Below are 15,003 nucleotides of genomic sequence, written 5' to 3' on the forward strand. Positions count from 1 at the left end.
TATCACCCCCTGTATTATACCCACCCTTGCAGAAAATCACCACAATAGTGAACACGCACACTAGGGGGCAAGTGAGCACACTTGCCCAGAGCAGTGGGAAGCCCTAACCACAGATGCCTTCTTGCTTAAGGGCACTTCAGTCACATACTGTTGGCTCAGGGGAAGCCTAGGACTGCCCCACAAGTGTCACAATTTCTCCATATTCCTCAGGTGTGGACTTTGAGTCTGACTCAAGTAACAAATTTGATGACTTTAGACTCAACTAGAGAAAAAAGAAAGACATGGGACTCGACTTTGACTTCTTCGTCTTTGACTCAGAATTGAATGCCAAGACTCAAGACTCAAAGTGGAAGAAACGTGAAGAGTCGGACTGTAGTCAGGACGGACTCTACACAGTTGATTATTATTCATGTGAATTAATTTCCTGCTGTAAAATGAATAAATAGCAACATTGATATATGTCTCTTACTGTGCAGGGTTTATGTAATTTCAGAAGACAAGAGAAGCGTTAGAGCTCAAGTTGGCCTTCATAAGCTGGAAACACACGAAGTGTCAACAGCGTCAATGCGCCCCTCGCTCAGCACTTAAACTCTTTCTGGAGAAACTCACCAGGCAAACAGATCATTTTCCTCATGGTAGCAAAACAAAGTAAACACAGCTCTCTCTCCATTTTAACAGCTTCTGCAGGTAAAAAAAAAAGCACAACATTTCGCCACGCAGCTGAAGTTGACTCGTTATTCGACAGATTCATATGGGAATTTCCCGTTCCACCTTAAATGATGTGGCAGTTAGGCAGTGGAACATAACTGCTGCACCATTTAAGCTGAAATACAAAATTTAAATAGAAAGCTGCTGGTGAAAAGAGTCAACTTCAGCTTCATACATCCATTTCCATTTTCCAAGCCGTTTCTCCGTCAGGGAGGGGAGGGCTGCTGGAGCCTATCCCAGCAGTCATTGGGCGGAAGGCAGGATACACCCTGGACAAGTTGCCAGTCCATCGCAGGGCAGACAGCTTCATACATTCACCACCATTTTGCTGTTTTTTTCTGTGATTTTTTTTTCAAATTAAGTTCAGTAGTTCTTTTCACATTTTTTTTCCATATGTAGTGCACTACTTTTTGTGTATACAGTATGCCTGCCATGGTTATAAATGTACCATGGATTTTGTATGTATAGTTGAAAGGGTTCAAAATAAATAAAGAAATAAAAATAATAATGAAAAAATATGCAGCCATGCATTACTACTACACTGTTATTAAAAGGCTAGAGTACCATTACCGTTATTCAGTGTTATGGCCTTAAATTAGCTGAAGAACGCAGACTCACTTATTTAGGACTCAAAGATTAGGATTTGACTTAAGATTTGCCAGTACTGACTCAGAACTTGAATCAAGACTCGACTGTCTTGACTGTCTTGACCAGGACACGAATGTGAAGACTTGTTACTTGCAGCTTAGTGACCACCTCTGTTAAAAATATAAAACGTTGTGTTTTTTTTGCCACACAAAGTACACACAACAGTTACTTTTCATCAAATCCAGATGATAATAAAATATTACAATTAAATATAATGTAATAAAATCATATAAGAACTCCTTCTGCTCTGAAACGCTAGTGTGGTCTAGATTGTAAGTTTTGAATCTGCACTTTGAACATAATTTCAATTGAGAAATAATTGATATCAACTTGCAAAAAGCTTTTTATTATTGCCAACAATAACTGTGACTTCTAAAAACTAATGGCTGCATAACGTATTAAACATACTTCCAATTGCTGCTTTGTATATTCTCTCTTTTTCTTTTCTTTTAGACTCCCTCATGCAGTATAAAGCCTCATACAGCAGCTATTCACAAACTATAACAGTTCTGCCTTTGTGCAGGAGTCAATAGGAGCATGATTAACGGAAGAAATCCATTTCTGCATTTACATCCTGTGTAGCTCTCCCTCATTCCACAGCTTGGATCGTTTGAGCAGGCCTGCCATCATGGGCTGCGTGCGGGCAGTAATGTCTGGCTGCTGGCTTGGTCTCAGCGGGGAACTGCAGGCTGTGCTGGCTGATGGCTAGAGCCAAATCAATGCCTAATAGCTGCAGCTATTTCCACGCTGTTATATAAAGCCTAATGAAGTCTGGACTGAGGCTGTGTGGAGTGACTCTCTGACATTAAAGGGGGAGATGAACAGAATTGCTGGAGTGAGAGAAAGAGAGTGAGAGAGAGAGCAAAAAGTGCAATTTTTTAACTGCACACTGGCCTAATAAATGTCATGACTACAGTGGAGAAAGTCTTTTTGATAAGGAAGGGAAAGTTTAAATGAAAGAAGAATGAGGATGAACCTGAGAGAGGAGATGGAAATGTGGAAATATGGCCTACATATAAAAAGGAGGGATCTTACTTAGAATTTTTTATGATGTCACAAAAACTCATTTGAATAAATCCACCTGCTCAGCCTACACCAGTTGAGATCCACTCATTCACAGAGTACTTTTTGTGAGGCACAATACAGCAGAGACCTATCAGCAGAGGTCATTTAGATAAATCAGTAACAAAAAACAGCCAAAGGATGGAGAGAGGTAAAAAAAAAATAGTTGTGTAAAAATTAATTATGAAAACGAAGCTACACATATATCAGAAGTGGACAGAAGGGAAAAAAAGAAAAATCTAGGATATGGGCCCTTTAATGGCTTAGAGAGGAACTGATGATGTCGCTTCTACATATAAATGCATTGATGGTCACTTGTACTGAAATATGTAATTTAGTTCTCCTCTGAATGTGCAAAGTCAAAAGGTTGATTTCACCCTGAGCACTGAGCCATTTATCATCAGTAAAACAGCATGCTGCTCTCCAGAGACTGCACTGTTGGCATCAGTGCTAACCCAGCCGCTTTACCAAGGCCATGTCTATGACTATGGAAGAAAATCAGTTCCTGCTCTTAGATGTAATGGTTGAGATTAGCACACTAGTGCAGGAGTGCAGATTTATTCCCAGGCTGCTTCTCAGCTGGTGAAAGTAATGGTTTCACTCAGTCCTTCAGCACAGCAAAATGTTGCCAGGCCTGCAGGCCCAAAGAGCTAAAAGTGTCATCAGCAGTTCTATAAGATTTTTTAACATTTCTTTAACATTTCTCTACAACATCTATGTCATTAACATGTTTCTCTCTCTTCTTTTCTTTCTTTCTTGTCTTATTTATTTTTTCTATCTTCCATGTTTTGTCTTTTTCTCTTTTTTCATTTATTCTTTTTTTCTTCTTCCATTCTTTTCTCCATTTTTCTTTCTTTTTTTCTTTATTTTTTTCTTTCTTTTCTTCTTTCTTTTCTTCTTTCTTTTCTTCTGTTTTTTTTTTCTTCTTTTCTTTCTGTCTTTCTTTCTTTCTTTGCAGACTTACATTGGACACATTCTTCTTCTCATCAACCCCAACAAAGACCTGCCTATCTACTCTAATCTGGTAAGTGTATTAGTGTATTATGTAGGTATGTGCTGTAAATGCTCTATTGTCTGCTATATGATAAGTGTGTTGCTGGCCTGTATAAAGGGCTCTGTGCATATGGTGGGAATCGGCCTTGATCTCTTGATTAATAATTCATCCTTTTCCTGTCAGTGATACTCAACATACTGCCCTGCCTTCCTCCTCATCAGGCTCCGAGACCTGCTCTCGCCTCCTCTTTATCTTTCTCCATCTCTCGTCTTCCTATCTCTCTAGTCCTTTACTGCCCCTCCCTCTTAAGAGATGCTCATGTTTCAAGTTTTGCCCAAGATGGCCCCACTTGCGGATGCAGCTGTCCCCCAGCAGACAGTATGTGTTCAGTGTGGGACAGTGCTCATTAGGGTGGCCAATCAGGCTCTGCTCAGTGGAGAGGAGAAATAAAAGATGACACGATGGCCATCTGTCTGTTTTAATGCTTTAATGGTACTCTAGTTGGGTTTGAATGGGGCCTATTCACACAAACACCAGCATACTTTCAGGAACAGCGTGGACAGTGGGTGGGGAGCCTCCTGCATTTGAGGTTCATTTCAAGCTTGGGTTCTCCTGTGTGTCCCCTGATGGGCTTCTGGAGCTGAGTGACGCACACAGACACACGCACATATGTCCCATCATCTGTGATCGCCCCACACTGCTCTCTCACTTACACACTCTTACCCACTTTCTAACTCACTCTCTTGTTCCCTCACTCACCCACTCACTCACTCAGTGGCCAGCACATTATATCACCTAACCTTCTTTCCCCAACTTCCCCTTCAAATCCACCCTCCTTCTCCCTCAGTCACTATATCTGTTCATCTCCCTCTCTTGGTCTCTTTCTCTGACCTTTCTTCTCCCCTTCACCCCACTGGCCTCTGGTCAACAATAGGAATGGACATTTCACAGTTCAAATCTCTGCACCTTTCTAAAACAGTACTCAAACAGCAAGAGAATATTTTATTATTATTATGAATAAAAGACAAAACTGAGAAATGGTTAAATTCAGAAAGTTTAACATTTACATATTCATGCAGTATAGAGGATGATCTGTATACAAATGTACAGCCGATTTTAGTAACTTGCACTATATCGCCAGAAGTATTCACTCACACATCCATAATTTAATTCAGGTGTTCCAATCACTTCAGTGGCCACAGGTGTATAAAACCTGGGCATGCAGACTGCTTCTACAAACGTGTGAAAGAATGGGTCGCCCTCAGGAGCTCAGTGAACTCCAGTGTGGAACAGTGATAGGATGCCACCTATGCAACAAGTCCAGTCGTGAAATTTCCTCAGTACTAAATATTCCACAGTCAACTGTCAGTGGTATTATAACAAAGTTGAAGCGATTGAGAACGACAGCAACTCAGCCATGAAGTGGTAGGCCACGTAAAATGACAGAGTGTTCTCAGCGAATACTGAGGCGCATACTGTGCAGAGGTCACCAACTTTCTGCAGAATCAATCGCTACAAACCTCCAAACTTCCTCCAAACTTCAGATTAGCTGAAGAACAGTGCATAGAGAGCTTCATGGAATGGGTTTCCATGGCCGAGCAGCTGCATCCAAGCCTTACATCACCAAGTGCAATGCAAAGCGTTGAATGCAGTGGTGTAAAGTGCTGCCACTGGACTCTAGAGCAGTGAAGACGTGTTCTGTGGAGTGACTAATCGTGTCTGGCAATCCGATGGACGAGTCTGGGTTTGGCAGTTGCCAGGAGAAAGGTACTTGTGACTGCATTGTGCCAAGTGTAAAGTTTGGTGGAGGGAGGATTATGGTGTGGGGTTGTTTTTCAGGAGTTGGGCTTTAGTTCCAGTGAAAGGAACTCTTAATGCTTCAGTAGACCAAGAGATTTTGGACAACGTCATACTCCCAACTTTGTGGGAACAGTTTGGGGATGGCCCCTTCCTGTTTAACATGACTGCACACCAGTGCACAAAACAAGGTCCATGGATGAGCGAGTCTGGTGTGGAAGAACTTGACTGAACTGCACAGAGTCCTGGCCTCAACCTGATAGAACACCTTTGGGATGAATAAGTGGAAAGACTGCGAGTCAGACCTTCTCGTCCAACATCAGTGTCTGACCTCACAAATGCGCTTCTGGAAGAATGGTCAAAAATTCCCATAAACACTCCCATAAACCTTGTGGAAAGCCTTCTCAGAAGAGTTGAAGCTGTTATAGCTGCAAAGGGTGGGCCAATATCATATTAAACTCTGGATTAAGAATGGGATGTCACTCAAGTTCATATGCGTGTAAAGGCAGACAAGCAATTACTTTTGGCAATATAGTGTATCTTTGTATTCATGCAAATAAGATGTAATATTATATTACATGCATATAAATATAGTCACTAAATCAGCTGAACATTCTGAGTCACAGCTTACTGTACATAAATTCATCTTTTCATCATCTTTACCATAGAAATTTTTCCCTGTGTAGCTCCTTATAGATGTTGTCATGTATAAAGAAACAGTATTATCTGTGTATCTCAGTCTTCACTGCATTTTAATTTGTACAGTCAGTGATATTGTCAACAATTACAAGACAATGCGCTTTTTTTTTTTTTTTTTTTGCTGGGCACTCGGAGCTTGAATTAAGTAGCCCAGGTTTATTTTTCTGCTTTCAGTAAAACACATTGTGTGCCCCCTTCTACTAGTTAGCAAGCTGAGAACTACACGGTTAGCGCAGAAAAAGAAGCAACAGTGCACCATGGTACAAAATCTGTAGCTTATGCCAGATAAAGCAATTATTCACAAAGTATGTTTGTTATGCTTGGCTAATGATTTGCACTTGAAAGTTTGCTTAGCTTGCTAATTAGCTCACAAAAGAAAAGTGTGTTATTGTTGTAAACGTTGTTCCAAGCTGTTCCCTCCTCCCCTTATCCTGTGGGTGGACTCTTGTGGAACATAGGTGATATGCACTTCTGAGTTTAACCAGGAGATGCTAAATGCTTAACAGAGAACTACACTTTTAGATCTTGAAGGCATTATGCATCTAATCATGGCCACTTGACACACAGCACAGATGAATCTATAATACTCAAGCGTACTATAGGATATCTTTTTGATGGCTTCACCTCAACTTCATCATATTCTCTATTTTAACCATAAATTGCTTAAAAAATGTTTTTTTCTCATTTTGAACTCAGATGGCCTCTTGCCTCCCTCCCCTACTTGTTGTCTCCTGCTCCTTCTCCCTTTCTCTCAGGCCATCTCTGTCTTTCCGGTGTCCTCTGTACATCAGTTAGTGTGTGTGCATGTGTGCATGCATGCTGAGTCTCCATGAATGCGAGTAATGAGATCTCAGCATTAGTATCCTGTTCTCCCCAAATGGGGCTAAAATTTAGCTTTGCCCATCAACATGCACATACACACAAAAACAAGACATAATGTGTTTGTTTTGTCAGAGTTTTGCAGTAATAACTCACCTGACATTTAAAATGAATCACTTAGCCTTGCAGTAGTATCTTTTCTTGGATTGTTTTCTTTATTAAGCATCACTGTTATCAAACACACCATCAGTGTTACACCACCCACTCTCACCCAGCAGGTGTCTGTTTAGTGGAGTGTGTCCTGAGGTTGAGTTACACATTCATACGTGCGATATACTGACAGCATGTATTGTGTAAAAGCTAAAGTTACGCCACCCGACAGCACTTTTCGGGGGGAATTAGGAGCATTATGTAATTGTGTAATATATCCTAATTGCTCTCTCTCTCCCTCTCCCTACCTCTCTCCCCATCTCTTTGTCTGTCTCCATATTTCCCTCTCTGTCTGTCTGTCCATCAGGTTAGTCAGCTATATCTGAGCTCCAGTGGCAGGCTCTGCTCCTCTCTCCCTCCTCACATTTTCTCCTCTGCTGAGCGAGCCTATCACATGATGCTGCAGGAGCGACGCCCACAGTGTTTCATCATCAGGTACAACACTGCAGATGATGCTGAACAAATGTGTGCAGTGTTTACAATCTCTCTTTATTCAAATGTCAGTCTCCTTTCTTTACAAGGGCCAATAATACAGCCTTATACAGCTCTTTTTTCAAGGTTATGTGTTTTTAAGAGCAGAGTGGTGCTGAGGTTAAATTGCACTTGAAACTCATCTGAAAATCTGTTTAAATTGATAAGCGTTTCTGGTGGAATAAAGGACGCTCTGAAGGAGCTGTACATAAGCCTAAGGTTACCATGCCTGGTGCCAAGCATTGACTACAGGAAAACAAAGCACCCCACCATTCAGTACTTTTGAGATGAGTTTGGAGGGGCATTTGTGATGCAGAACTAATTGTCTAACATCAGTAGTTGACCTCACTAATGCTCTTGTGGTTGAGTGTGATCAAATCCTCACAGTATTCCAACATCTAGTGTAAAGCCTTCCCAGAAGAGTAGAGTCTAATACTACAGCATAAGTGAAGACCAACTCCCTATTAATACCGTTAATTTCAGAAGAAACGTAGGAGCAGGTGTCTACAAACTTCTAGGTTTCATTGAGACACAAACGTGTATGTTTACAGCAGGGCCCTGTCTCACATAGTACATTTAGCTTCACAAAAAAAAAAAAAAAAAAATCTAACCGTGCTTAACTAGTTTTTCTCTTTTAACCTTATTCCAGGTTTATTACATACTAAGTCTTATTATTCAGTAACTGCGTGTAATAAATTCTAGCGTGGCTATTTAAGAGGTTAAACATTGTCCGTGTGCCCATAGCGGTTATGATGAGCAGCCAATCATATTTAACGTGAGAAGTCAAATTACTTATTTTTCAAAGACTGCCACTCTGTTAGAGCTTATTGGAGTAATAATTGTTTAAATGTTTGATCTCTGTGGAATATTGTTTTGTCCACTGAAAAAAGAGAGTTTTCACGTTGTAAAAAATATTTTTAAAATAAATAAAGTAGTAATTGTGGAATGTGAAAAGGTTTGGACTCTACAAAGTTAGTACTTAGTGATACCTTCTTCGACTTGTTGCAGCTTGCAAACACGTCAGCCAGCTAGGAGTGTTTCTATTCTTTTGTTTGAAATTTTCACCCACTGCTCCTTGCATATGACTTCTAGTTCTGTAATATTCTTTGGCCGGGTTGCGGCATATTTAAGAACCATCCATAGTTGTTCAGTGATGTTCAAGTCAGAGGACTGTGAAGGCCAAAATCTTTCAAAAGCTTCAGCTTGGATTCCTTGAAATAGTTCAGGTGAATTTCAATTTTTGTTTTAAATAGTTGCACTGTTATAAAAGCCTGTTTTCAGCTTCAGTTTTTGGACAAACTGCATCACATTAGCTGATATTTAGTGGACTCCACTCTTCCATCAAACCTGTGCAGTTCTGTCTTCCAGATCTTACTTTGACTTCTACAGTTCCCTTTAATTGCCATTTCTTAATGAAATTTCAGACAGTGGAAACTGAGCTGGAAACACTGATATATTTTAAAGGCCTTCTATTGCTTTGAAGGCATCAATTAGCGTAATTTTCAAATACTCAGCCAGTATTTATTATGCTCTAGAATTTTATTATTAGCTTGACAGTTCCTAATGGCAGTTAGGACAGAGACTTGAGGCCCATCGAGTTAATTAAGTTCTTAGACTTTACATCTGGAAGGATGTCTAAACTTTTTTACCTTTTTTTTTCTTTTTTTTCTTGTAAAGTATAGATTTATGAATGAAGTTTATCTGAAGTAATTTTGTGTAAACATTTGCAGAAATATGTAACTTAAAATAGCCCTACTTGCCCTAGAGACCGTGCTTCTTTTCAGTTCACAAATCACAAATATATGTGGGGTGGCCAGGGGTGCCAAAACTTTTGTATACAATTGTATGTGCAAGTGTGGATGTGTCTCTGTGCTTGTATTGTGTGTCCAGGCAACTGAGTCAGGTTCTTTCTCTTAACCCCACTCTAGCCATGCTGCAGCAGGCCGTGTTAAATGCAAGAGGTTAATGTCCTATGGACAGAATGTAAATCCAGACCTGTTAAACACTCACAGAGAGATTAGTGGCTGCAGGGGTGCTATTGTGCATTGCTCTTTGTCTCTTTCTGGGTACAAGTTATTGCTGATTGCAATTAAATCGGTATATGCAATTTGAGGTTACACTGCTGCCACTGCCTGCACATTTTGCTGAGGTACAGAGGATCTGGCAACATTTTAATGCCCACACTGCCTGGGCCATCCATCACAATGACACACATACTCCCACACACACCACGGCTGCCTCTCAGGTGAGAGGAGAGCAGTTTTGCAGCACACCAGCAATTACAGGCAGAAGCAAAAATGGCTGAGTGCACTTTAGAAGCACATACAAACACAAAAAACATGACATGCTTACCTCCAAATGCATTGTGCCCTTGGGTTCAAATACAACCTGGAGATGATTTCTAAAAAGAAATGAGAGAACAAGGTACAAAGCTTCACCTTTCAGAAAATAAAGTAAAAGCCCTCCCCCTTCTCTCCACACTCATAAGCTTGTCCTTCAGATAACTTCTCACCGCTGTCCATGTATCTTCAGCAACTTAGCATATCCAGGCTCATAACACTAACAAATTACATTGGTCTGAATGACTGAGTGGTCTGTTTGCTCTGCAAATCTGAATCTAATGTAGTTTGATGGACAGGGACATACTGCTGACAAAGTTTGACGTGGTGGGAAATTGAGTTCATGAAATTGAGTTCATGGTGTCAACAGCACTCAGCAGAAAGAAAAAAGATTATGGATCAGAATGAAGTCTTTGTGTGCTGTTGTGTGAAACCTGAGACTTGTCGTTCACAAGTCTCAGAATTATGGTTGAAATGTGTTTTCAGTAACATAAAACCACTTTGATTGCACATACAGAATTATGCAAAAGTAAGAGACCACCCTTCATTCATTTAATTTCCAGTCTAAGTGACCATTAAGTACTAATTACTCATTTTTCAGGAGATATTTCTGAACAGATACAATAGAATACATTTGTGTAAGAAAGGAGAAAGTCCAAGGAAAAAAAGGAAAAAAGAGAAGTTTCCAAACCTAGATTTGAAAGACATTAGACCACCAGAGAGTCCAGACCTCAACATTATTAAATGTTGAATGTTGTGCAGGTATTGTACAGACTTGTTGGGTTGAATAAGCTTTAGGTACTTTTATGCTGAGAAAATGGCAATCAACTTCTAAGACTGAACTTTGGAGATTGGTGGTAAAATATCCAAACCGGTAATTTTTTGGAAAACTGAAAGTGTTCTGAAAACAATGGAAGCTTGTGATAAAGGTGATGGATGATTCCAAACATTTGAACACTGTACATTCACACACAGTTTGTTCACTCCTTTTGCTATCTTTCAATGAAGCAGTCTGGCCTGCCACCTAGAGTTCAGACAGAGAGCAGAGAGATGTAGAATCCATACTCGCAGAGCAGCCAAGAGCAGGCCGCCACCATTCCAACCCCACCCCCCCACCCCCCCACCCCTCTCTCATACTGAGCCGCAGGGCATTAGTAGCCTGAGACTCTGCTTTGCTCCAGGCAGGGAAGCTCCTGCCTCAGCTCATAATACTGCAGCATGAACGCAGCTCAGCAGCCTACCGCAACGTCAAATACTGTTTACCTGCAGAGTGAATGATGAGAGCCAGAGTAACTCTTTTAGCTAGAGGCAGTCAGTTGAGTCACACTTTCAGTATCTTGTCTGTTTTCATACACTGTTTATGTACTAAACTTAGCTTCCTAGCATCAGCCATGCAGATATAATATCTGAGTCTTACACTGTTCAAGATTGAAATCAAGAAGAATTTTACCTCAATCATTGCAACTACATACAAGTATGCAGAAGAATGAAATAACATTCCACCAAGGCCCTAGCAAGAGCTACAAGTGACCAAGATATAATCTGCAAATAGAGAGTGCAATACAATACATACAATTATAAAATACAAGTACAGTGCATCCTCTCCTTGGATCACCACCTTATCGTGGTGGAGGCGTTTGCGTGCTTGAATGATCTTAGGAGCTATGTTGTCTGGAGCAAAAGCTCCTGGTAGGGTCTCCCATGGCAAACTGGTCCTAGGTGACAGGTCAGACAAAGTGTGATCCATAATAACCCCTATGAAGACACAAAAACAGGACTTGTGTACCCTGCCCGGAACAGGGTTACCGGGGCCCCACCCTGGAGCCAGGCCTGGGGGAGGGGCTCGCCAGTGAGCGTCTGGTGGCCGGGCATTTACTCATGGTGCCCGGCCGGGCCCAGCCCGAAGGAGTTACAAGAGTCCCCCCTCCCATCGACCCACCACCAATGGGAGGGGCAGTAGTAGGGGTTTGGTGCGTTGTGGATCGGGCAGTGTCCGAAGGCGTGGGCCTTGGCGTTCTGATCCTCGGTTGCTGAAACTGGCTTTTGGAACTTGGAACGTTACCTCACTGGCGGGGAAGGAGCCTGAGTTGGTGCGCGAGGTTGAGAGATACCGGCTAGATATAGTCGGGCTCACCTCAACACACAGCTTGGGCTCTGGGTCCAATCTCCTTGAGAGGGGCTGGACTTTATTCTTTTCTGGAGTTGCCCATGGTGAGAGGCGGCGGGCAGGTGTGGGCTTTCTCATAGCCCCTCGACTCGGTGCCTGTATGTTGGGGTTTTCTCCGGTGGACGAGAGGGTAGCTTCCCTACGCCTTCGGGTTGGGGAACGGGTCCTGACTGTTGTCTGTGCTTATGCACCGAACAGCAGTTCAGAGTACCCAGCCTTCTTAGAGTCCTTGGGAAGGGTGCTTGAAAGTGCTCCTCCTGGAGACTCTATTGTCCTACTGAGGGACTTCAACGCTCACGTGGGCAATGACAGTGAGACCTGGAGGGGTGTGATTGGGAGGAATGGCCTCTCTGATCTGAACCCGAGTGGTGTTCAGTTTTTGGACTTCTGCGCAAACCACAGTTTGTCCATCACGAACACCATGTTTGAACACAAGGATGTCCATAAGTGCACATGGCACCAGGACACCCTAGGCCGCAGTTCAATGATTGACTTTGTAGTCGTGTCATCGGACTTGCGGCCATGTGTTTTGGACACTCGGGTAAAGAGAGGAGCTGAGCTGTCAACTGATCACCACCTGGTGGCGAGTTGGATCAGGTGGTGGGGGAAGATGCCGGTCAGACCAGGCAAGCCTAAACGCATAGTGAGGGTTTGCTGGGAACGTCTAGCAGAAGAACCTGTCAGATTGATCTTCAACTCACACCTCCGTCAGAACTTTGACCAGATATCGGGGGAGGTGGGGGACATTGACTCAGAATGGGCCATGTTCCGTTCCTCCATTGCTGAAGCGGCTGACTGTAGCTGTGGCCGTAAGGTAGTTGGTGCCTGTCGGGGCGGTAATCCTCGAACCCGGTGGTGGACACCCCAGGTGAGAGATGCCGTCAAGCTGAAGAAGGAGTCCTACCGGGCATGGTTGGCCTGTGGGACACCAGAGGCAGCTGGCAGGTATCGACAGGCCAAGCGATCTGCGGCTTCAGTTGTTGCCAAGGCAAAAACCCGTGTATGGGAGGAGTTTGGTGAGGCCTTGGAAACTGACTTTAAGTCGGCTCCGAAAAGATTCTGGCAAACCGTCAGGCGACTCAGAAGGGGAAAGCAGTGTGCCACTAGCACTGTATATAGTGGAGTTGGTGTGCTGCTGACTTCGACTGAAGACGTCATTGGGCGGTGGAAGGAATACTTTGAGGACCTTCTCAATCCCACCGACACGTTCTCCAGTGAGGAGGCTGAGTCTGGGGACATGGGAATAGGCTTGTCCATTACTGAGGCCGAAGTCGCTAAGGTAGTTAAGAAGCTCCTTGGTGGCAAGGCTCCAGGGGTGGATGAGATCCCCCCTGAGTTCCTCAAGGCTCTGGATGTTGTGGGGCTGTCTTGGCTGACACGCCTTTTCAACATTGCGTGGACATCGGCGGCGGTGCCACTGGATTGGCAGACTGGGGTGGTGGTGCCTCTTTTTAAAAAAGGGGACCGGAGGGTGTGTTCCAACTACAGGGGAATCACACTCCTCAGCCTCCCTGGCAAGGTCTATGCAGGGGTACTGGAGAAGAGAGTCCGGCTTATAGTCGAACCTCGGATCCAGGAGGAACAGTGCGGGTTCCGCCCTGGTCGTGGAACACTGGACCAACTCTTCACCCTCTCCAGGATTCTGGAGGGTTCATGGGAGTTTGCCCAACCAGTCCACATGTGCTTTGTGGATCTGGAGAAGGCATTCGACTGTGTTCCCCAGGGTATTCTGTGGGAGGTGCTTCAGGAGTACGGGGTACATGGCTCTTTGCTACGAGCCATTCAGGCCCTGTACAAACAAAGCTGGAGTTTGGTTCGCATAGCCGGCAGTAAGTCAGACTTGTTCCCAGTGAGAGTTGGACTCCGTCAGGGCTGCCCTTTGTCACCGATTCTATTCATAATTTTTATGGATAGAATTTCTAGGCGCAGTCAAGGGATGGAGGGTGTCCGGTTTGGTGACCTCAGGGTCACATCACTGCTGTTTGCAGATGATGTGGTCCTATTGGGGACATCAGGCCACGAACTTCAGCTTTCGCTGGATCGGTTTGCAGCCGAGTGTGAAGCGGCTGGGATGAGAATCAGTACCTCTAAATCCGAGACCATGGTTCTCAGGCGGAAAAGGGTGGAGAGCCCTCTCTGGGTCGGGGATAGGCTCTTGCCTCAAGTGGAGGAGTTCAAGTATCTCGGGGTCTTGTTTACGAGTGATGGTACAAGGGAGTGGGAGATTGACAGGCGGATTGGTGCTGGGTCAGCAGTGATGCGGGCTCTTTACCGGTCTGTTGTGGTAAAGAAAGAGCTGAGCCATAAGGCAAGGCTCTCGATTTACCGGTCGATCTACGTTCCCACCCTCACCTATGGTCATGAGCTTTGGGTAATGACCGAAAGAATAAGATCGCGAATACAAGCGGCCGAAATGAGTTTCCTCCGCAGGGTGTCTGGACTCTCCCTTAGAGATAGGGTGAGAAGTTCAGTCATCCGGGAGGGACTCGGAGTAGAGCCGCTGCTTCTTCACGTCGAGAGGAGCCAGCTGAGGTGGTTCGGGCATCTGGTTAGGATGCCTCCTGGACGCCTTCCTCGGGAGGTGTCACAGGCGAGTCCACCTGGGAGGAGACCCCGGGGAAGACCCAGGACACGCTGGCGCGACTATATCGCCCAGCTGGCCTGGGAGCGCCTCGGAATCCCCCTTGGAGAGCTGGTGGAAGTGGCTGGGGAAAGGGAGGTCTGGGCTTCATTGCTTAGGATGCTGCCCCCGCGACCCGAACCCCGGACAAGCGGAAGATAATGGATGGATGGATGGATGGATGGAAGTACAGTGCATATGAAAAAGCATGTGACAATATATTTATATGTCAGACACAGCAGTGCTGCTGGAGCTTTTAAACACTGTGTCCATGCTCTGTCCACTTTATTAGCCACTCCTACCTTGTTAGTCCACCTTCTAGATGTAAAGTCAGAGATGATAGCTCGTCTACTACTGTACAGTTTGTGTTGGTCATACTCTAGTCCATCATCAGTGGTCAAAGGACACTGTTGGCTGGATATTTTTGGTTGATGGACTATTCTCAATCCAGCAGTGCCACTGAGATGTT

At 43.9% G+C, this 15,003-nt stretch overlaps 1 protein-coding gene across 5 annotated transcripts in view; it reads left to right on the forward strand.

The window, feature by feature from the left end:
* Positions 1–15,003, forward strand: part of myo16 (myosin XVI) — a 226,034-nt gene that overhangs the window by 125,819 nt on the left and 85,212 nt on the right. For all 5 annotated transcript variants that reach the window (XM_037539483.1, XM_017704691.2, XM_037539482.1 and 2 more), the window contains exons 12-13: positions 3,377–3,442; positions 7,245–7,372. In XM_037539483.1, coding sequence (XP_037395380.1) covers positions 3,377–3,442; positions 7,245–7,372 — 194 coding nt within the window. The remainder of the gene's footprint in view (positions 1–3,376; positions 3,443–7,244; positions 7,373–15,003) is intronic.

The sequence above is a fragment of the Pygocentrus nattereri genome, chromosome 6 (assembly GCF_015220715.1).
Source record: "Pygocentrus nattereri isolate fPygNat1 chromosome 6, fPygNat1.pri, whole genome shotgun sequence".
NCBI lineage: Eukaryota > Metazoa > Chordata > Actinopteri > Characiformes > Serrasalmidae > Pygocentrus > Pygocentrus nattereri.